This window comes from Mytilus californianus, unplaced genomic scaffold (genome assembly GCF_021869535.1).
Source record: "Mytilus californianus isolate M0D057914Y unplaced genomic scaffold, xbMytCali1.0.p SCAF_3, whole genome shotgun sequence".
Lineage (NCBI taxonomy): Eukaryota > Metazoa > Mollusca > Bivalvia > Mytilida > Mytilidae > Mytilus > Mytilus californianus.
This window is the reverse complement of record NW_026262679.1, coordinates 14,116,653-14,141,700: the sequence shown is the minus strand read 5'-3', so window position 1 is coordinate 14,141,700 and position 25,048 is coordinate 14,116,653. Positions and strand designations below refer to the sequence as shown.

The 25,048-nt window shown below is 32.1% G+C and overlaps 1 protein-coding gene across 1 annotated transcript in view; it reads left to right on the top strand.

Moving 5' to 3' along the window:
• The window catches only part of LOC127733970 (solute carrier family 22 member 5-like), a 38,306-nt gene extending 15,079 nt beyond the window's left edge, over positions 1 to 23,227 (top strand). The window contains exons 4-6 of the mRNA XM_052243460.1: positions 9,630 to 9,750; positions 12,904 to 12,976; positions 21,842 to 23,227. Coding sequence (XP_052099420.1) covers positions 9,630 to 9,750; positions 12,904 to 12,976; positions 21,842 to 22,003 — 356 coding nt within the window. The 3' untranslated portion in view covers positions 22,004 to 23,227. The remainder of the gene's footprint in view (positions 1 to 9,629; positions 9,751 to 12,903; positions 12,977 to 21,841) is intronic.
• The last annotated feature ends 1,821 nt before the right edge of the window (positions 23,228 to 25,048 follow it).

Here is a 25,048-nt window from a genome sequence, read left to right as displayed (position 1 = left end):
ACGAAAATAAATGAATCCACAGTAATTGAATAGCAATCAATATCCTGGACAGTTGATGTATCAAATTAAGTAGCAAGACGATCATTTAAAAATTCAAACAAAATTCAAATTCAATGACTGCAATACACATTTATATCTATTTGCATTGAAAAAAGGGGCCGGTTAGCGTTAATGGTATTCGATATTCGGTCCTTCCGACGGATAACCGTTGACAACACTAGAACGTAATACTATATAGTATCGTTTTCATAACAGTGTGGACAAGACCATATCTTGTCGCACTCAGATCACCGATTGACTGGGTCAGATTTGGTGAACGTTCGTCTGTAACGCCCACTTATCACGTCGTACTTATCATAGCCATTTAAACTGTGGGGTCACCAAGGTTCTCAACGCCTGAATCCAATTATTCTAAAATACTAGAACAGGAATAAACCTTGTGTTTTGATTAATACTGAATACTTAAACATTCTTTACTGGTGTGTAATTTTTTTATGATATCGCACGTTCTTTAAACATTAAAATCAATTTAACTAGCTTTAAAAGTTACAATGCCGTGTTAGCTATTATCTTTTTCGGACGTCAAAGCGATTTAATAATTGCGGTTGTCTAATTTTTTCACTTAGTATCTTTTAACTTTTATCTTGTCTAAAATTTATTTTAGAACAATGCAGGATCAACTTGCAATTGCAAAACATAGACAAAATCTACTTTCGTACGGTCTTTTTTGTACTTGCAAGATATTGGACAGTAAAAAGCTATTTAGACCAAGCCTTATGAAATTTGCATTTACTTTATGATATAGGTAAAATGTACTGGTCCGAGTACACAGTTATTGTCCCTTGAGTTTCGTTGTCCACAAATATAGTCCCTAGTGTGTTACTTGTTATTTTTAATACCTCTTTCAAATGTATTTTTTAATGTTTTATGCCTCAAATAGCAAGTAAGGGGATGAAATTACACTGTAAAAAAACTTGGGTTATGAATTTTAAAGTAAAGTAGTGATTTGGTCCAGCTGAAAAAAGGTTAAAAATTAGTATTTTGTAAGCTGTCAAAAGATTTCAAGACCCCCTTAACATGAAATTGTCCATATTTTGAGTTAGAGCCGATGAAGTTTTCTATAATTTTGATATAATTTGTCCCAAAAGTAGTACAACACACTGTAAAAATATTAAAATTGAGATAGCCCAGGTGGGATTTGTTTTATTTTCATTTATTGTCTAAAAGAAATGCACTACGAAATAACGGTGTACTCGGACCTAAGAGGTGAAATAAGTAAATATAGAATCTGTACTTTGGCAACTTCCCTGAATGATTTAATGGTGCCAATTTGTCAAATAGCATGAAACTAAAGAGTATAAACTTTTATTTGATAAAAATTCTGCAAAAATGACCCATTTTGACATTATATGGTCAAAATAAGCATTTCAAAGCTTTTTCAGTTTTGATGCATAAGTGGCATTCTTACTTTCTATGTGACAGGTTTTCATGTGTCAATATTTGTGTTTCTATGCTTTAATCCAGTTGTATAACTTATTTGTTAACTCTGAATCTACAGAAAAGAAGATTATCTCAGACAAAATGTGCAAAATGTGTTGTATAAATGACCCTCGTCTAACGCCCTGTTTGGATCAAGTTAAATGTGAGGAGCTTGGTACATAAAAGTTGAAGTCCATAATAAAGATTTCACTAAATTTGTATAAAAAGCACTTTACAATGTCTTTTGTACCTGTTTCATTTCACATAATATCTTTCTTTTCTTCTGTAGAATAGCAAGTGGTTCAAATATAAGTTAAGCCTATTGAGCCTAAAATTGCATGCAAGTTTTTCACTAAAAAGTGAAAAATCTTTGTATCAGACCATACTGTCTTCAAAAAAAGTTGAATGCAAGAATCCTTTTGTGCTCAGATTTATTGCATCATATAACCTGAGTATAGAGATTATAAAAACAGACACACATTTTTATTTCCTATAGCTTTAGTATGCATTTTTAAATGTAAATGTGTGCTACGGCCTAAATTCACCCTAAATTATTTTCAGTCCTACTTGGCTTAAGACCCTTTTATACTAATATGGTATACTATTAGTAATTTTTCTTTCTATTTAAAGTACATTAAATACATATGTAAGGATTATTTATTACCGAAAAACTTCACAAATTTAAAAATACTGGAAAATATTACATCGATCTTCATGTAAGGCCCCCCGTCTGATAAATCAAATGAGAATTCTATTGCTTTTAATACATGATATATTACATATTAAGGCATTTAAAAAGTAATTTTTTGCAATATTTTAATTTTTAAAGCCCCAAATGTTGAAAGTTGATTTTTTTCAATTTTAACATCAAAATTAAACACTCAAAGTTGAATATAGAATTTATCATATTGTCTATAATATATATCTTATTGCCATGAAACTTTGTCAGCAGTCTCATAATATATTAAGCTTTTGTCATACCAAGTTTTATTAGGATTGATCAAGTTTTTCTATCCTATTAGGTCCGAGTACACAGTTATCGTCCCTTGATTTTCGTTGTCCACAAATATAGTCCCTAGTGTGGACAGTGTGTTACTTGTCATTTTTTTTTATACCTCTTCCAAATGTATTTCTTCATGTTTTATGCCTCAAATAGCAAGTAGGGGGATGAAATTAAACTGTAATAAAATTGGGTCATGAATTTTAAAGTAAAGTAGTGATTTAAAAATTAGCACTTTGGAAGCTGTCAAAAGATTTCAAGACCCCCTTAACATGAAATTGTCCATATTTTGAGTTAGAGCCGATGAAGTTTTCTACAATTTTGATATAATTTGTCCCAAAAGTAGTACACCACACTGTAAAAATATTATTGAGAAAGCGCAGGAGGGATTTTTTTTATTTTCATTTATTGTCTAAAAGAAATGCACTACGAAATAACTGTGTGCCCGGACCTACTGTTTGGTGTATATAAGAAACTGGAAATTATCTGTACTTGTCATGATTATGTTCATTCTATTCCTCCTGTGTGTGTGTGTGTGTGTGTGGTTTTTTTTTTTTGGGGGGGGGGGGGGGGTGTCATGCACATGCACATACGTGCACATTACTTTTTTAATCTCAGGGTCGAAAATTACGTCCCTATTTTTGAATGTTAATCGACAATTAGATCTTTTTTTTCACTCTTTTTTTCTGAAATAAAGTATTTTTTTTCCTTTTACAAATTTTTTAAGAATCAATTTTTTTTTAAATCAACCCAACTTACACACACACACACAGTAATGGACGGCAGTTTATAGAAATTCATAACAGCGTGGACGTTCATAATATGAGGGGATTCAAAACACTCTCTTCAAAGAAAATATCGTGTTCTGTAAATATAAATACGAATGAAGAAAAAGTAAGAAAAATGTATATAGTCGAATCATTCAGTGGATTGGTCAATCGCCAAAAACAAAAATGCTATATTTGTAAATAAAGGCAACAATAGTATACCGCTGTTCAATAGTCATAAATCGATTAACCAACAATAAACAAACACTAATACATGCATTGAAGGCAGCATAAGTATGCTAAATAATATAAGGAAATGTGTCCGACCTGTTAAATGCAGCTATTTTGTTGATTTGAAAAACGAATTGACGGATCACAGTGATTAAATTTAGAATTGAACTTACTTTTTTCAATTTGTGTTTCAGTATCTATCCAGGAATTGAATATGTTCACAATACCTTTTATTTTAGAATAATTATACGAGAGCACCCAGTTTAAAGGTTATGGCAAGTTCCTTTCTTTAAAAAAAATGCAATCGTGAACCCAAATGCCTGTTGTATACGAAAGATCAGATAATTGTTGAATAAAGATCCATGGTTGTACCTTATTTTTGTTTTATTAATAAAGGCAATGTTGTAGTATACCGTTGTTCAATAGCTTTCATTCGATTAAGCAAAAAAAAAAACGGTTAATAAACTAAAACCGAGAGAAGCACTATAAGATATATAAACTGACATGGATAGTCAATGTAACCGCTATTCAATGTGAGGGCAAAATATTCTTGTTAAAAGAATCCTTTGTCTACCTCCGCTCCCTCTCTTTGGACCGAAAGATAACATGACACCATTCTCTGGATGTTCATTATGAGGTGCTGTTTTTTTAAAAATTAAAGTTGGTTTTCTGGCTAAAGTCGAAATGCAAATGAGAAGAAATTTAATGAAATTAATCATAATTATTTGTTTGTGAAGCCAGTTTAAAAATAGTTCAAAATTATAAGCTGTATTCTTATTTGACTATCCCGAACGAACTCTTTTTTTGGAAAATCAATCAAACTAGTTTATATGGTTTGGTCATTGGCTATCATATTCAAGATATGTTTGACCTCAATCTATTTATACCACAGACAACAAACTCTAACCAAACTTTTGGAGTGAAAGATTTTGAAACCACAACTTTATACTTGTTCAAACAAATATCACTTTTCGTTTCTAGCTCTTCCTTTTGAAATATGCAAAAATGAAATGAAGTTGTTGTTTTGTTGCTGTTATACAGTTGTGAATAAGAATGCGAATAAAAATACGAATTGTATAAGTCTAAAATCCAAACAATAGGATTGTAACTAAATAAAAAAAAACAACAACAATATATAAATACCCAAACGATAGACAGAAGACAATACAAACATGTAGCATTGAAAAAGATAAAAAATTATAAATATTTATTACAATACTATTTTTGACAACATGTCTCCTCTATAAAGTTATCATTTCAAATATCTTGATTTTATATTACATTATAATATTAGTCATGAATCAATCACAGTTCATATATTGACCTTAAAGATGTTTCTCTCATTATACATTTCACTTATACTGTTAACAATATTATTAATATATTACATTCTTCACAAGAAAAATATAAAATCAAATTTGTTTCATTGCTCATTGAATTAAAACGGGGACAATGTTAGAAATTTCATTAAACATTTTGATCCTAGGTTTATTCGGTGATGTACATATCATGATAAAATGGAATTCATCTTCCACCATTTTGTGTAACAGACAGAAGGAAGCGGAAAAAAAGGGACAGTATAGTTCATGTCCAGTACGCAATAAAAAATGCTGTTTTTGCAATCGCCTGTCCGTTGAATATATATGGATGTTGATTCAAAGAAAAATATTATGTACTTTTCGTCATATTTTGCAAAGCACGCTTCATGAATCTGTGAACTAGACCCTCTAACCGTGGCTTGGCCTATGAATACAGATTGTCGCGAAAATTAATTGATGGAATTCCCAGAAACTTGCAATGATGGATGGGACATAAAGTTGTGCACCTGCTCATTTAAATTTAATCTTATTTATTACGGGGAGGTTTATACATCCATGCACCAAAAAAAAAGATTGGACTTTGCCATTTTTAAATATATTTATTGGAAAGGGAAGGTGACACATATGTCCCTTGGACAACTCGCACATTTCCCCCACAAAAAAAGACAAACGGATCTCTAGTTTGATAAAATAGTCGTAACTAAATAATTGTAATTGTTTATTACTAGTACTGAAACAATTGCTAATCTATTCTCGAAAATCACATATCAGTAGTCAGTTATGATAATTGTGATGCCAAACATCGAGGAATATATCAGACCTTTTAGAATCATTTTGTTTTTAAATCGACCCAACTTACACACACACACAGTAATTGACGTCAGTTTATAGAAATTCATAACAGCGTGGACGTTCATAATATGAGGGGATTCAAAACACTCTTTTCAAAGAAAATATCGTGTTCCGTGACTGTAAATATGAATGAAGAAAAAGTAAGAAAAATGTATATAGTCGTATCATTCAGTGGATTGGTCAATCGCCAAAAAAAATTCTTTATTTGTAAATAAAGGCAACAGTAGTATACCGCTGTTCAATAGTCATAAATCGATTAAGCAATAATCAACAAACACTAATACATACATTGAAGGCAGCATAAGTATGCTAAATAATATAAAGAAATGTGTCCGACCTGTTAAACGCAGATATTTTGTTGATTTGAAAAACGAATTGACGGATCACAGTAATTAAATTTCGAATTGTACTTACTTTTTTCAATTTGTGTTTCAGTATCTATCCAGGAATTGAATATGTTCACAATACTTTTTATTTTAGAATAATTATACGAGAGCACCCAGTTTAAAGGTTATGAAAAGTTCCTTTCTAAAAAAAAAGAAACGCAATCGTGAACCCAAATGCCTGTTTGATACGAAAGATCAGAAGCAGGAAAAAAGGGACAGTATAGTTCATGTCCACTACGCAATTAAAAATGCTGTTTTTTGCAATCGCCTGTCCGTTGAATATATATATTGATGTTGATTCAAAGAAAAATATTATGTACTATTCGTCATATTTTGCAAAGCACGCTTCATGCATCTGTGAACTAGACCCTCTAACCGTGGCTTGGCCTATGAATACAGATTGCCGCGAAAATTAATTGATGGAATTCCCAGAAACTTGCAATGATTGATGGGACATGAAGTTGTGCACCTGCTCATTTAAATTTAATCTTATATTTTACGGGGATGGTTATACATCCATGCACCAAAAGAAAAGATTGGACTTTGCCATTTTTAAATATATTTATTGGAAAGGGAAGTTGACACATATGTCCCTTGGAAAACTTGCACATTTCCCCCACAAAAAAAGACAAACGGATCTCTAGTTTGATAAAATAGTCGTAACTAAATAATTGTAATCTTCCTGGTATTGCTAGTACTTAAAAAATTGCTAATCTATTCTCGAAAATCACATATCAGTAGTAAGTTATGATAATTGTGATGCCAAACATCGAGAAATATATCAGACCTCATTAATTTTATTTTATTGCAATGACCAAAAGTTTTAAATAAATAGAAGTCATCGCCTCACGCCAAAGAATATCATTAATGGATGTGGTTGTTATATTTGATAGATGCTTTTTGTGCTTCTTTGTTAAATGTTTTTTTTTTTTTTTGAGATTGTGACACAGTGATGAATGCCGTACCCATAGTTTGACAATGTTACCTATTATGTCTGTTTTGTTCACGCATCGTAAATATAATGGAATTTGATGCGACTGTCATACAAGTGAGAGGTTTAGCGCTTTAAAACCAGGTTCAATCCAACATTTTCTACATTTGAAAATGCCTGTACCAAGTCAAGAATATGACAGTTGTTGTCCATTCGTTTGATGTCTTTTATCATTTGATTTTGCCATTTGATTAGGGACTTTCCGTTTTGAATTTTCCTCCGAGTTCAATATTTTTGTGATTTTACTTTTTTTCAGTGTACGTGAATCGTTTTATATCGTTTTTTTAAATATTGTATGGTATGATTGTCAATGAGACGATCCACTAGAATTCAAATGAAGAGGATATAAGCAATTATAGGCAACCGTATGGCTTTCATGGCCGTATTTTATTCTTTTTTTGTTTCTACTTTGATGACGGTAAAGCATTTATATTTTCCTAACATATTCTTCTTGAAACAAAAAATAAAAAGTAACCCCACTTATGTAATTTCAGTTTACCTGAGAAGTGTAATTGTAGATATCATTTTTCTATTATATGCATTTGCCCTGGACATAGAATTTTCATAGCTACAGAAATGGACTGCGCTCTACTTTAATTTTACTAAGATGGATAGATTTTAAAATTCTAAACACGCCCTTTCCATTGACGATAACTTTTTTTCCTTAAAATCTCATCTCCAATGTGAACACAGCTTGGGTTTTAGAAACTTTTACTCATGCATCTCTAATTGATTAACTACTGATGTAAGATATCATTCAATGTCGATTAACACTTATCTCTATAGTAACTGCCAAACGCTAATGAATATTCAATAGATCAATTAAGTACCTATTACGCAGTTGGCCATAGAAAAGAACAGATGTATTCCGAAAAGACTTCCGGTGTTCCAAAAGACTACAGAGGTCGTCCAATATATACTGCGTGAACCCTCAGGGGTTCACGAAATTACACTTACTGTTATGTTGACATAAAAACCTGTACATTATCACGTGTTACAGTTGACTTGTTTAGTCTTTTGCACTTGATTTATTATTCCAAAACAGATGTTTTGTGAACATATCATTAAATTCATGGATAGATATTGAAATACAAAACAAAAAGAGGTGAGTACAACTTTAAATTTTAAGGGGTGGATCATTCCTGACTCAGTTAAAATAAGCGAGGTGTTTGATGTGCAAAAATTTGAAATCAGCATGAAAAAAAAATAAACATTTTTGCAGAATTATCTCAAATATGCGTCCACATTTAACAAAAAGATAGTTGAGTAAGACCAAATTAATTGAAATTACCTTCTTCATTTTTACTTAAATAAAAAGAATGTAGATCCCGTAACTTTTATTATACGTTTTCAGGTAAAAACAAAATCTAAAATAAATATCATTGTTTCAACAAAAGCTACTCTGAGTAACTTATTGAAAATAAAGAAGATTTTTCACAATAGAAATGCTAATGGACGGTCCTCTAAAATGTTTAGGTCAACCCAGCAACACGTATCTGTAATAAACACGATATTTGTATGGTCATAGATGTATAAACCCATACATCTATGTTATGGTGTGTTTGATATCTTACCAGATTCAAATGCTTATTTATATTTCCGAGGTTGGAATTAAAATTTGTTCCGTGCAAAAAATTATGTAGCCCAGAGGATTAAAATGATTTTTTTATGAAGGTCCGGGGTTCTTATTACCAAAAATAATAATCTTAGTATGAAAATTGATCGTATGTTACTCTACATCAACTCGTACGAATAAGTGTTTTCATATTTTTTTTAATGAGCCACAGAAGGTTTGTGCAAGAAAAAAACATAACGTTTTTTTCTCTCGATTACTTGGTGATTTCACCTATGAATATACTCATTCTTTCAAAAGAAACTATTTGCTGTGAGTATGTAAATATATTCAAAACAAATTCCTATAAACTTTTATGCAAAAATTTTATTTTATTAATGGGCATGTGTAAAGATAGTAATTACGTACATCCCCATTGAGAGTCCCCTGACATACTTTAATTGCGTGAAGACTTTGTTGTCGACAGCCAATGACCGACACGATAACATTTAGATACCCGGTGTCCATGTCTACACTGTTATGAAAATCATTCTTATATTCCCTTTACGATTGTTTTCTTTTTCTTTCATAACGGGGTTCCCTTTGTACTTGCGCTGTGCGATTTTCGGATTTCTAACGAAGGTGTCTTAGTTAAGGTCGCTGTTGGCGAATTACAGTACGGGAAGACCATAATTCAATAACAGTACATTTCTGAAGATTTTGATAACATGAAGAATTTTCTTTTTAAAAAAAGTCTTTGTACAGGTGTTATAAAGTAAAACTTAACCATTCAAATATTAAAAACATATTGATATATTTTGTTAGATTTGAAATATCACGTGACTTTAAGAGTTTTCAAGTTATCGTTACATTCTTACTAAATAGAATTCTGTCTATACATATAGCTAGTCTCCTTGAGAACTGGCTGTGTATACCATAAACATGTAGACATGTCAATCTTTTGGAGTTTGAAAAGCCAGACCATATATAAGCAGAACGCATAAAAGCAATCATTTGTAATTTCTTTGAATATTATTATTATTCCATTGTAGATTATAGTGACAAATTTACAACGGCGTCAGTCGCTCTAAGCTTTTTAGGCAAATTTGGTATCAGTGCGTCATTTTCTACAATATTTCTATATACGCCTGAGTTGTACCCTACAAATTTAAGGTAACTAACATTATTTATACATCATTACAATGTGGAAATGTAGAGAACATATTGATTGATCATTTGTTGTTGTAGGCCAACACAGAAAACTGTTTGTTGTAGAAAGAGATACATTGTAGAACCTTAATACAATTGCCTTATTTGATACGAGGCAGGTGCTTTCTGTGAAAGAAGACATAATCTGTTAGCTAGCAATTTAAAACAGTCTTACTTTTGGTTTACAAAATTGAATTAATAAAATAATTGTAATTCGATTTACTGAGGAAGTCATTGTTTTTTGTTTTACATTGTGCAATGACGGTTCAATAATCATATACACTAACCAGAAAAATAAAGAGGAAATACCATAAATTATTGTGTTCATAATTGAGACTTGAAACAATAAAATAACCAGGTTCTCCGAATTTCTTGCATAATTTCTGTTGAAAAATAAGCTGCAGTACGGAATCGCCACTGATGTTGGCCATGTTATTATGCATTTTATTTATGACGTCATTATATATGTAAATAAAGAAAAACTGTCGATTCTGCTTGTTTCAATTAACGTTATACAATCGTATTTGAAATGAGCAGACTTATTTCTATTCAAACAAACATAATATACAACCTCTTTGACAGGAAACACCTGCCTCATATTACATGTTGGTTCGTACGGTCTCTAGATATTCTTTCTCTACGGAACTAGCGTCTCAAGAATAAAATTTGCAACGCTGCAGTCATTTGTAAATGAAAAAAGTTAATCGTAAGAGTGTTCGTAAGTATATCTTGGACACTTAATTAAGTTTACGATCAAAGTTGGTCGTAAGTTATGTCAGAAGTTTTTTTGTGAAATTAGATTTTGACTTAAGATTAAGTGTGATCTTACACTTACGGATTTTTGTGAAATTGCTCACAGATATGTAAAATTGCTGTAAATTGTATGCTACTTTATTATGTTATCAGATGAAAAATTGCGGGAAATCCTATTCCTCTTTATGATTTTTTTTTCGTCAAGTCCAGAGAGAAACAATACCGGAAAAGATTTCTGCGTAATGCTCAAGTCTGAAAAAAAAGTCAACAATTTTGGATGCTTTCTCATTTATGGTTTTTTTATTCTTACTGATTTTTCTACAAAGAAATAGATGGAGAATCTGTCCATGAGACACAGATGATGCCCCCGATTGCATATAACGTTATAAAGGGTCATATAACTAGCAGCTTTAGAGAACTGTAAATTTGACGCCACCCAAAACCGAACTTTACCTGTGTTTAATGGTAATAAGCATAATTTGTGTATTAGTTTCATAACATTTGGTAGAGACAAAATAAAGTTAGAGAACGGAAACGAAAAATTCAGCAATTTTTCCATTTATAGAGGAGCATAACTCCAGAACGGTAAAAGTGACGCCATCCAAATTCGAATTTGATCTGAGTTTTGTGGTAATAAGCATTGTGTGTAAGTTTCGTAACATTTGGTTGAGGGCAAAACTAAAGTAAGGGAACGAAAACTTATTTTGGGACGTACAGACGGACAAGAGTAACACTTACAATGTAGTGCTCCCTCTGCCGCGGTGGGGGCATATACATGTACAGACATAAAATATCATATAAATCATGCCAGTACCTATAAGCACTGCTTTTTTTAGGAATATTAAAAGCGATGATCTTTATATATCATAAGTGCATATTGGAATTTTCTTGGTGCACTCTGGACCATTGGAGACGAAAATATGTGCGACGTGTTTTCCAAACTGTTGTTCTAAAATGTGCGGGAACACAGTCGACAATGTACGTATATTTTTTTATCCTCAAATTTCAGATTTACTGGAATATTTTCGTTTTAAAATTCCGAATCGTTGTTTTTGCTTTTTAAATTAATTGATATGGGATTAAACGCGGACTACAAAGAGGACTCCGAAATGAACTGCCGCAATTGGAAATCTCTTTGATCTTATCAGATATTTGTTTATAAAGTTTATAAAAACTATTATAATTTGAAGAGCTATCTCCCTTTTGTAATATGCTTTTTTTTTGTGTTCATATTACTTTTCAAAAACAATATCATATCGCTTAGTACTGGAATGTGTGTTTTCTCTAACTATGTATCACCCCTGCTTGGATTTTATAAATAATTGTACTTTTAAAACAGTAGTTACCATTTCACCGGAGACGGTATTAAGAATTGAGCGATGCATAGTCTTTGGAGTGAATGCTGTCTGCTACATGATTGGAAGATATTACTGACCTAAGTAATAGACAAAATTTAAGCATTTTTCCTTAGAATTACACAGCATTTTTGTATATCCACCAAAAGAAGTTTTCAAAGACACATTAGTTTTAGATCCAAGACAGAAAAAGACTGGATTATCCACAAATTCGATATAATTTATATTTTCAATTTACAACTAATGGAAATATTTTAATCAAAAGGGCCAAAGTCACGTGGTGCAAATCATATGAATAAAGTACCTAGGATTTTGCCATATGGTCCGAACTCCACTTTAGAACATTCACGTATTACACATTACATTCTTTCTCTGTATCATCTTTTCATAAATTCAGAATAATTTTTAAGTTAATAGACACAACGTGCAAAGAGCATTTTAACTCATACAAAAGCAGCGACTTGTGTACAAATGTTCAATAATAATGTCTGTGCTATATCAGAGACATATTTAGTTCCCTATATGTCTCTGGCTATATAAATGTATCAATGAAGTAAATACTTATCATTTAATACCGCAAAGAAACGAATAGCTTTTACACTTGAATATATCCTTTTTCTCAGAATAAAGCAAGATATCATAATACGATAATTGTACACTACAGCAATGTCGCATACGTTTATTTTTACACCTGTTTTAATATACTATCGTAAAAACTTTCCGGTTTTTTAAACCGGACTTTTACATGAACATGTTATATCTCTACTTTTCTCATTCAGTTTGTGCATGGTTTTTATGCATGCATCGTGCGAGTGTGATTCACCGTGCATTTACAAGGATCGTGCGTTCATCTCACACGAAATCGCTAGAGGTATATAACACTTGCAGCGGTCCTTATTGTACTAGCTAATAAAGACAAGATTAACCCATTTTTAAAATAATAAATATGATTTGGTTAATAAAATATTAAAATAAGCGGACTGTGTAATGTTTTCTTCATATGTTTCAGGAACATCGGTATAGGCATTGCGTCTTCGGCGGGAAGAATAGGTGGTCTTTTAGCACCCTTTTCTACACTGTTGGTAAGAACAATTAAGTAATTATGATGTAGAATGATAAAACGTAAGATTCTACGAATATGTTTACCTTGTGATTGTAATGTGGATAAGCAGTACAGCCTTCAAAAAGCTGATAAAATGATATTAATAGTGGAGACTTGTATGTTTATTTATAAATATTACGGAATTAAGTAAGGGCATAAAGACATATACAAAAAAAACGGAAAGAACTGCAAACAAGATGTCACAGAATCGTATAATCAAATCAAAATAGGAAAAATAAAATCAATTGCTACGGTAAATATCTTATAGAATATTAAGCACATGAGAATTGTTGTGTTTAGCCTGTATACCCCATCCCAAGTATGAGTAAAGTGATGACAGTTTTAACATGTTTGTGAAGTCACAGTGATTCACAATGACAAGTCATTATTATGCTATTAAACTAATTTCGACAAATAGAGAAATCAAGTTTATTTAAAAGGAAATTATCTATCAATACACATTCAACGAATTTTGTGTAAAAATTTCATTAACAGGCAGAAAAGCATGATATTGTGTAATGATAAAACTTAAGAAACGACATACCATATACTATCATTACTGTATTAAGATCATAGGTAGATGAATAATTCATTGTAATCTGTTGCTATGCATGCATATTTTTTTTTTGCAACCATTTAAACAAACAAAAATCTTTTCACTTTTGTACACAGTTCTTTCTAGTATTTTGTGTTGCAGATGGAATCTTCATTTTCATCGTGTTTTATGCAAGGTGATTTTTTCAACTCCAACCATACAGGATATGCATTTACAAAATCCTCCTAACCCCCTCCCCCAGAATATGAAGTGGTCATCCTCCCCTAGGAGGGATATCAAAATCATAAGGAAAATAAGAGGAACTAAAATTGATTGTAAGATATATATACTGAATTGTATAAGAATGTGGTATTGTTTTTGACTAAGCTAAGATATATATGTAGTGAAAAATTGAAAAGTTTATAATGTGATCAAACATAAATCAAAGAACATAACTTACCTGCAGCAATGACTGACTTGCCACATGAAGTGCAAAACTTAGCTATTGGGGGAAGATTTTCACCACAATGCTTGCAATACATTATAACTGCAATAAATATTAAAAGAGATAGTTCAGATATCAATTTTGGACACTCATTTTTGTATTTAATCGATATATGTTTGTACATTGCAATGAGAACAAGTTTGTTGAAATTCAGTCACCATTTGGCCCAAAATTATCATGATTATGTATGTATGTATACCTGATAATTTTTGACTGGACAGCGTTTTTTTTTAATATCTTTTGCAACATTTCAATATACGTACAAAATATTAACATTGAAATTTAGTGACATTATGACTACATTAAACATGATAAGATTGAAAATTTACATTTTTTACATCACATGTTCAAATTTGTAAATATTGTGTAATTGCTGATCATTTTCTGACTTCCAAAGTTATATAGACAATAGACAATAGACAATAAACAATATTTTTTTGCATGTACACATTTACATTAAATGGTTGTGACATACAGTATAGAGCAATTTTGGACACTCATTATTGTATTTAATCGATATATGTTTGTACATTGCGGTCGTTCATACAAATCCGAATTGAGAAACTAGATGGGTCTATCAATACCCACGCTACGTCAATTTTTAAAGACCCAAATGTTGCAAAACACTTGTCCTACCTCCATGACAAATATGTTGTTGTCCCCGCAGATAAAGCCCCCAAACAACATCGTTTTTGTGTGTAAATATCAGTACATAAACTGCTTGATAAATGAATTAGGTATTGACAATTCATTTGGAAACTCAACATATACCCTCACGACACTTACCAAAGAGGAAATCCTGGACCATCATAGGTCTGTTCTATGTTCCTTTGGAATTTCAACCAAAGATGAAGAACTGGATCTTCCATCACTGTATTGGATACCTAAACTACATAAGTGTCCTTACAAACAACGGTATATTGCTGGGTCTTCCAAGTGCTCCACGAAACCTCTTTCTAAATTATTAACATCTATTTTATCAGCAATCAAAGCCGGGCTCCAAAGTTATTGTGAAACTGCCTATTCTAGAGGTGGCGTGAATCAGATGTGGATACTATAAAATCCAAAGATCTTTTAGCGTACATACAATTTAAGACTCTCTCATCTTGCAATAGTATTAAAACATTTGACTTTTCTACACTTTACACAAGTATTCCCCATTCCAAACTAGAAGACAAATTGAAAGAGTTGGTATTACTTTGTTTCATTAAAAAGAATGGCGAACGTAGATACAAGTATCTTGTCTTGGGGAGAGATAAATCCTACTTTGTAAAGATTCACTCTGATTGAAACAAAAAATTCTCTGAAACTGACATTATCAAGATGCTTGATTTTCTTGATTGACAACATTTTTGTTACGTTTGGATGACGTGTTTTTCAACAGACTGTCGGAATTCCAATGGGAACCAATTGTGCCCCTCTTCATGCCGACTTGTTTCTTTATTATTATGAAGCTGACTTCATACAGAAACATCTTAGGAAGAAAGATAAGAAGTTAGCAATATCCTTTAACTTTACGTTCCGCTATGTAGATGATGTTCTCTCACTAAATAATAAAAAATTTGGTGACTATGTTAAACGAATCTATCCCATCGAACTAGAGATAAAGGATACTACAGATACAGTTACGTCTGCCTCATATCTTGACTTACAACTAGAAATTGACAATGAGGGTCGGTTGAAAACAAAACTTTACGACAAAAGAGATGATTTCAGCTTCCCAATTGTGAACTTTCCATTTCTATGTAGCAACATTCCAGCAGATCCTGCATACGGAGTATATATCTCCCAATTGATACGATATTCCCGGGCTTGTATTTTCTATCATGATTTCCTTGATAGAGGATTGCTGCTCACAAGGAAGCAATTAAACCAAGAGTTCCAAATGGTGAAGTTGAAATCATCCCTTCGTAAATTTTACGGACACCATCACGAGTTGGTTGACCGTTATGGAATAACTGTTTCACAGATGATATCGGATATGTTCCTTATGTCGTAACTACAATACCCTTCCCTTTTCACGAATGTGACCTACCGAATTAGGCTATTTACCGGATTTGTAATAACATAAGCAACACGACGGGTGCCACATGTGGAGCAGGATCTGCTTACCCTTCCGGAGAACCTGAGATCACCCCCAGTTTTTGGTGGGGTTCGTGTTGCTTAGTCTTTAGTTTTCTATGTTGTGTCATCTGTACTATTATTTGTCTGTTTGTTTTTTTATTTTTGGCCATGGCGTTGTCAGTTTGTTTTCGATCTATGAGTTTGACTGTCCCTCTGGTATCTTTCGTCCCTCTTTTGAAACAATAAACTGACAATAATTAAATGAGATTAGAGTGACAGTGGTATTCACACGAAAAGAAGACTACAAATACGTGTGTATTGACAGTTAACCCATTATTAATGTCCATGAACAAAATAGGATACATATCAAAAAATAAAAATTATACAGGTGTTCTCAATAAAAGACAATCATTAATATATTTTGTGGTGATTTTTATAATGACTGGCAAACTGCTATTTAAAAGTGTGGTCATATGCCTCAGTGTTATAGCTGACTGCAATTTAATAAAATTGAAATTAAGATTAGTATTAATTTTTTCCCTGGTATAACGACCCTTTCAATTATACTTAGTTATACTTAAATATATATATTTATATAGCTTTCAACATGATTAAGAACAAGCATTATGAGAGTATTCCATAGCAACACATACATGTAGTCCCCAGTTTAAAATTCATTGTACTGAAACAAAATACTAATTTGATCTATAACTTGTCATGGTGTAACAATATAAATAAAAGAACAGAGTTCCAATGTCCCCCACGTAGCACATATCTTATATTTCCAAGGGGCATAATTCTTTTAAAATAAGTCGATCATCCACCATTATAGAACTTGTCCGAGATATTGCTGATATTAATCTATAGTTTGAGTTTTATAGACATTTGGCAAGAATTGTACCTGTGAGAGCGCTAACAAGCCATTGTCCATAAATTTAATATTTCCAAGGGCATAACTCTTTTGAAAATGTCGATCGTCCACCATTATAGAACTTGTCCCAGATATTGCTGATATTAACCTTTAGTATAAGTTTCATAAAAACCTGGCAACAATTGTAACAGTGAGAGCGCTAACCAGGCCATTTTCCATCAATCTAATATTTCCAAGGGGCATATCTCTTTTCAAAAAAGTTGATCGGCCACCATTATAGACCTTGTCCGAGATATTGCTGATATCAACCTATAGTTTAAGTTTCATAAAAGAAATTGTACCTGTGAGACCTGTACGTGAGAGCGCTAACAAGACTGGACGGACGGACTGACGCCCGGTATTTCCATGTCCCCCGCAACGCGTTACACGGGGGACAAAAATATCAAGTCAATATCTTCAAGCATGACAAAAAAAAGTGTTTAAAACTGATTATTTATACATTCAAGACTAACAAGCCAGCCAGCTAACCCAAAACATTCAGTGATACATGAACATACAGTTCATTTCAGAGTGTGTTGCTTACTTCCATGTACTAAGTACTTATAAGTTTCAAGTAGGCGAGTTGGCTGGAGTAAATTTAACGTGATTTAACCCTTTTCATTAGCTGGTAAATTTTTTTTCGAAAATTAGATGAGTTGACAAACAAGAGTGTGGCGATTTTTTAGAAAGTGAAAGTTGGTAAACAAGACTGGATCGTTTTTTTTTAAGTGGGGCGAGTTGGTGAAAAAGTGGGGCGATTAGAGAGTTGGGCAAGTTGTCTTGCTTCTGTTACTGATCATGCTGATTACAAAACTTTAAAAAATACATTCAAGAATTATTCAACCTTAAGTTGACCACGCTAGGAGGGACAGAATGTGTCACGTGTAGGGATATGGCAATTGAAAATCGACTTGCAACAAAATAAATCTCAACTTTTCAAACACATCTGCTTTTTTGTTTTCAAAGTGGGTTTCCTACAAATCCCAACCCCTGGCTATGGGCCTGCATAATTATAATGTATGACGTTCGAAAATACTGTTTATAGATCAAGTTTTCTAAAGCAAAATTACACAAACCAAATGATATATTACTTCACAGCATACTATACGACATTCATTCTAAAAACACTGCCGTCAAAGTATTTCAAATAATTATAATGTCTCGAAAAGAAGGCGTCACAGAAAAATAGTAAAGTAGCCTTTCAAGACATCATAAAAGGCCACTTCACAGTTAGTTCTGCCATATTGAATAGAGGGAAGATTTTTGGATAGATGTGGAAATAGTAATAGTATGAAAGTAAAGGAAATCCTATTCATGTTTCCATGCAACTGTTCTGTTTAAATGATGTTTTCCCGTATTTTTCAAACTATTTTTGTCTCCATTACGAAAATCTGCCCCTATTCAATATGGCCGAACTAACCATGCTAACCGTGAAGGGGCCTTTTATTTTGACTACCGTCAAAGGGTCATACATGACAACAAACAAAATTACAAATTCCACCTTTAAATGACTTAATGTTTGCAACGCAAGAAAATAATGATATATTAAACACTGGAATCATGAAGACACTACCATTTGATATTCAGGGGTGGGCGGTGATTGGGCAACTATTATGAAAGTCTACTGGCCTCCCCTAAATATGAATACTCAAAATAGTTTGTCCACTTTGGTATTTGTGGTATTGTCGTTTTACTTATTAATTGTTTGAGCAATGTTAACCCACACAATTATTGTCTGCCAGTCGCCATACATATACCTGTTACAATCTTACAAAAAAAATCCTGCCTGTTCTACATACTTCTGCTGCTGTGCAGTTAAAATGAGTCTCGTTATTTAATAAATGTGAAAACCGGATGTGCAAGGTCAGAGAGTCTCGAATGTATTGTTCGTTTCGCCTCTGCAAAGGAGGCAATTTAAGTAATGAAAAGCAGATTTTCTGTTTAGAAGCTTCCCTTCGCAGATTTTTGGTGGTAAGAAAAGATATGATTTTCACAAATCTGCGGCCCGCCGCAAGCTTTTGCTTTAGAGAATTCCCGCCGCAAGCTTTTGCTTTAGAGGATTCCTGCCGCAAGCTTTTTGTTTAGAGGATTCCTGGCCGAAGATTTTTTGTTGGTAGATTTAATAAAATCTTCAAAATTGGCGGCCCGCCTCAAGCTTTTGCTTTAGAGGATTCCTGCCCGAAGATTTTTGATTGGCTAGAATGCTAGAAATGATGGCCTTGTGTAAAAAAAAAATCTGCGGCCGCCACAAAACGATTCGATTAATAATAATCTTCGGGCAGGAATAATAATTATCTGCGGGCGGGATAATAATAATTTGCGGGCGGGAATAATAATAATCTGCGGGCGGGAATAATGATTATTTGCGGGCGGGATTTTTAAGGTGATTATTTTTTTTAAACGCATTTCTCATGGGAAAAATAAAAATAATAGGGGGGTTCACTGCGGCTTTCCATATTTAGTTATGTTTGAATTTATTGAAAACAATATCAATGTATATACTGATAAAAGCAATATTCACAGAAATTACTACAGCGCCTTAAGTATCAGTTTAGTCTTAGGATTAATGGGTTTACATAGACCTATCTGAATTGAAGAGCTCTACTAACAACATCACCGAAAAATATAGGATGTGATATTCCTTTTGTAATCATGATTCTACAGCTACATCCACACTTTAAACCCAAATCTTTGTATTTTAAAAGGTTTTAAGTAATTTGTGGTAACACAATCCTTGAATTAATAATTTACCAGTTATACATAGATTACATTTATTAAAAACCTGAAACGCCACTAAGACACAGTCACAGACATAGCAAACGATTTGATAGAAAGGAATATTGTCGTACAATTATCAAAAATTGAAAATAGTCCACGAAAAATCGTCTCTTCTGTCGTAAATATTTACATATTGTTCCTGTGTAAAACTCTAGAAAATGACACTTGTTGCTGTTTATATTAGACTTATTTCAAGTCAGTTCCCTAAGGTACAGCTTCGCATTAATCGACGCCCATAGGAAAAGCTACAAACTGGTGAACCGTAAACAGATGTTGACAAGGTGAAAATTAACTTTTATATATTATATGGTAATGAGATATACTAGTATTCAACCAAAGGTGTCAATCAGTTGATAGTTTAAATTTTTTTAAAAGATCTTAGTAATATCAAAACCTTTGATTTTTCTATGCTTTACACTTCTATTCCCCATGCTAAATTGAAAGATCGACTACATCTTCTTATCAAACAGAGCTTTTTCTACAAAAATGAGTAACGTGGATACAAATTCCATGCTTTTGGTCATGCAAGTCTTTCTTTTTTAAAGAACCACACTGTTTCTCACAAAAATATCCACCGAAGATGATATCCCCACAATGCTGGGCTTTTTATTGACAAAATATTTGTAAACTTTGGTGAAATGATATTTTAGCAAGCAGCCGGACTACAAATAGGTACAAATTGTGCACCGCTAGTGGTCGATTTGTGTGTGTACTTACAAGAAGCAATATTCACACAGAACCTTCACAAAGACACGACGATAAACATCTTGAAAAGTTTAATTTCACTATCAGATATATAGATGATGTCCTGTCACTCAATAACTCACATTTCAATGAGTGCTTACATCTTATATATCCAGATAACGTAATATTACAGATACTATACAAAGGCAAAAAGAAACTTTTATTACAGATGGACTGTGTTCAGTGTAAAGTCCTGAGTCCAAATCTTGCTTATCAAAATTATAAACAAGTATTTATACACAATTGAAATGACAAGAATAAACATAACAAATAACAATTGATTTGAGTAATATTGTTCACTGTCAAGGATTAAACTATTTTTAGAACTTGAAGAATAAAGTTAATTTACTAATCTGATTATGACAATTAAGAACATACATTATGAATAAGGTAAATGGTCACTAATTAGTTAACGGATTAAAACAAGTCACTCAATGTCCAAACTGAGAATTTCAAATTAACAACACAACATGTCAATTAAAAGATATAGATAAGAAATGTAAATAGAAACCAAAATATAAAATGAATAATTAAACACAATGAATTTAAGTCCAAAAATGTCAGAATTGTAAATTTTTAGTATAAGTCCAAAACAATATGAGAAGCGACTTTTAGCTTGGTCACACAGTCTTAGATCTTTTGATATCAGTCGTCTGATATATAACTGTACCGATTCTGTCCAATTCCCGATAATGATGTTCAGATGACACCTTGAGCTGAGATAAGGTAATGGTATCTTTGTTTTCAAGACGACTTTACGTAAAGCGCACGGTCTAGGACAAAGAAACAAATATAATTTCTTTCTTCAGAACTTCTGTGTAGTATCGGCGTTATACCACCATTTAGTTGGCTGCTTTGTCGGCCGGTACGAACAAAAAACGTCATTTAAATACTTGAGTGTATATCTAATCCTAGAAAATAGGCACATGTTTAACCTTGTATTACCTCCCCTGTCCCGAACGGCCAAGTTCGCTATTCTCATCTCATGGCGTTCTTTGTGGTTTCTAGTTTTACAAATGTGCGCAATGACCCCGCCTGTCCACCAGCATGGCTAAAAGTTGAACAGAGGGGTCAAATACAAGTTTTGTCAATTATTGTAACCGCCTTTGATAGAAAAAATCTGACCTGGGCAGAGTTGTTCTGAAAACTTAGAAAATGCGACTGTTCCATTGCAATGACAAATATGTTGTCAATTTTTTATTATGTCAGTTTCAGAAATTTTTTGTTTGAATCGGAGTGATTGATATAAACAATTTAATCATCGAAATGTATATTATAGCATTTTGAAAATAATCAACTTTTTTTCCAGACTGAATACCTAGAATGGGGTCCTGGTGTAGTATTTGGTGTGTGTTGTATATCTGTAACAGTTCTTCAGCATTTTCTTCCTGAAAGCAGCGGTAAAGAGATGCCACAAACTGTACAAGAACTTAAGGCATGGAAACGAGACAAAACTACCATTATTCGTTGATCAAGCTCGTTTACTGTGTTAAGTCCGATTCTTATTTTAATTACAAATATGTATCAAGTATTTACAAATATGTAATTACAAATATTTAATTACAAATATGTACTGCACTTTTTTCGACTTTAAATTTTCTATTTTTCATTTTCCCATAATAATGGTACCTCATGCTGCTCATATATTTACATCATAATGTCTGCTAGTTGTAGTTCTCAGCCTTGTCTCAAAAAAAAACCTGTAATTGATTCCTTGCAAGCAAGCTAAGAGTTTAACAGCTATGTCATAGTTTGCAGCATGATGTTATGAAAGGATTTAGGACATTATTGGAAATAATTAAAATTTGAAATAGAATAGATTTTATTAAAATAAAAATGTATATTTCTAGTTTTATTAAGATATTCAAAAACAAAAGGTGAATGTATATTTCTAATTTAAGTCGTTAAAAGAGGAAAATACAATAATGAAAAAAAATACTCATTGTAATAGATATGATTCATACGAATAACAAACATTTTCTTTGGTACACGTCAATTAACAATAGTACAAGTCAAGAACCTCATTAAAGTAGTTATTTAGCACGCGTACGAAAGTTGACTAGAGGTTGCAGGACAGATGTATGGCGAATTGCTATTACATCCAAGGTTATATATAGCATAGATGTATAAACCGAGTTTTATACATCTATGGTTATAGCCATATTCACAGAATTATAGATGTGCTTCAGACTCATGAATATTCAGTAATACAGTAAGCCACACAAGAATGTTGATAATAACTAACCAAAAAGCTGAGATACAATGATTGATATATAACTAAATAAATAAAATAGCAATTATAAATGAACAAATTTTAAATATCTTTTATTGTAAAGATCAGAAGTTCAAATTCTTTTTCGAAATATAATTTTATTTAATTTTAGGAATAAGTATCTTGATGCTTTTTAAATATAAATAAATACATCTTGCATATTATGAAGCAATAAATATTTTGGCAACTAATTCCATCGTTTGCAAATGAAGCTCGATTTCGGCTGGGGAAAGAGAATGTCGGGTATTCAGTGGTGACTATAAAAAGCAAATATAAGTCTACTTCTCGTCATCCTTGTTCCTACCAGCAAATTGAGTTGTCTTATTTATTTCATTAAAAATGAAAGTTAGATTTATTTATTTAATGTTTAGGTACATATTTTTGAATTATTTAATGTTTAGGTGCATATTTTTGAATTATTTAAAGAAGGAAATTAATTGCAAATTAATAAGAAAATATTTTGTATTATATAATTCAATAAATACAATTTATCAATTTAATTTTTATAATTGAATAACAAATATCTTTTTTATTCAAGTAATTAAATTATATTCAGATATAACATTATAGTAAATGTGTTTCATTAAGTTATTCACTTCATATATAATAAATATGATGAACGTAATTAAATTAAAAGCAGGTGCTTCGTGCATATTGCATTGATGTATATAAATATCCTGGTTATTAGTATACCGTTCACATGTTAATTTAGAACTTTATAACTTTATTAAACAAACTCAGAAGCAGTAACTGCGCTACAGGAGCATCACAGTTGAACGGCAAACGATTTAATGGCGTCTAAGTTCAAGACATTGGTCACGTGATAAAAGGTCAGAGTTTACCGTTTTCTTGTGAACGTGTACACCTCTTGGTTTTTTACCTCGTATCGTCTAATTGTAACTCGTACATAAATAAAACTTGTAGGGTCCAAATCTTGAGTGAATAAGCTTCATTATTATGTATACTTATTTATGAAAGGTGTTATAAAAGTATTCTAAAACAACGATGGAAGTTGAAATTTTTTTTGGAAAATTTGCGTAGGTCTACGGAAAATCCCAAATCATTTCTTAAATGGGTTTGGTAACGTATGGAGGGGTATAAAATATGAAGTAAAACCATTTTCTGGATCTTATATATTAATTATAGATCATAAATTCCCCGGATACGCAATTGTGTCAGCATATTCGTGGCGAAGCGGAGATCAACGGGAGATAACTCCGTACACGCGTCGTAGGAAACTGCAAGTTCACAACAGTAAATTCGAGTAAAATTAATGATTGTAGTTATATTTCGACCCTTTCTTGAATAACCATTCAATATTTAATGTTCCTCTACTCTTGTAACATTAAAATAGTCATGGAATGTTTGAATATGGCATTTTTTCAAGTACCCTAAAACAGGTTTTTGAAAACTTCCAAAGAAGAAATTATAGATAACTGACTTTTCTCTGAAACTTGGACTTATTTGTATATTCTCAAACACCCTTTTGGTAGATGGAATGATACAAGTCTTTGTTTTACTTTCTTTGTATCAATATTCTTAGAAAGGATATGAAAATAAACTCAGTGTTTGTACATGTTGGTTGTTTAGAACAGTATGTTTAAATATATTAAAATTTCACTCTAAAATTAGACTTGAATTTTTATATTCAAATAAGTATCTAACATAGAAAGTTGTTAATCTGGTGCACTGAAAATGTTCCATCGGAAATGAGATTTAACAAAGTTATTTAGACTGAAGAACTTGTCACTTTTTATGCTGATCATATGGGGAAAAAAGAGTGATATTATAAATTCTAACACAGCATCAATTGTGAAACAATAGTTCTTTCCTACAGACATTTTATTTTTCGAGATGCGAGGCTTGCCGATCAATTTACATATTTAAGATTTCACTGTTAAGAGTGGAAAAATAACTTATTGACAGAGATTCTGTATGGGAATGTTTCTCTTGATATTTTTAAATACATTTATGTTACCAACTACATTGTATATTTGTTTTTCTACTATGATCTGCAAAGAGAAGGGTTCTTTATGTGTGACCTCAATGATCGTCAAGCATGATTATTGGTAGCCTTTATTCCTGATGTAACAATGGAAAATTCTGAGAAAAGCAAGAACTTTTAAGCAGATCCAGGTCTTTTATAAAGAGAGGGTGGATTATTCCTAATTTCCATATACAGAAAAAACATATTTCATTTCATGCCAAATAATTACATACAAGAGGGGTTTATCAGCCATTTGT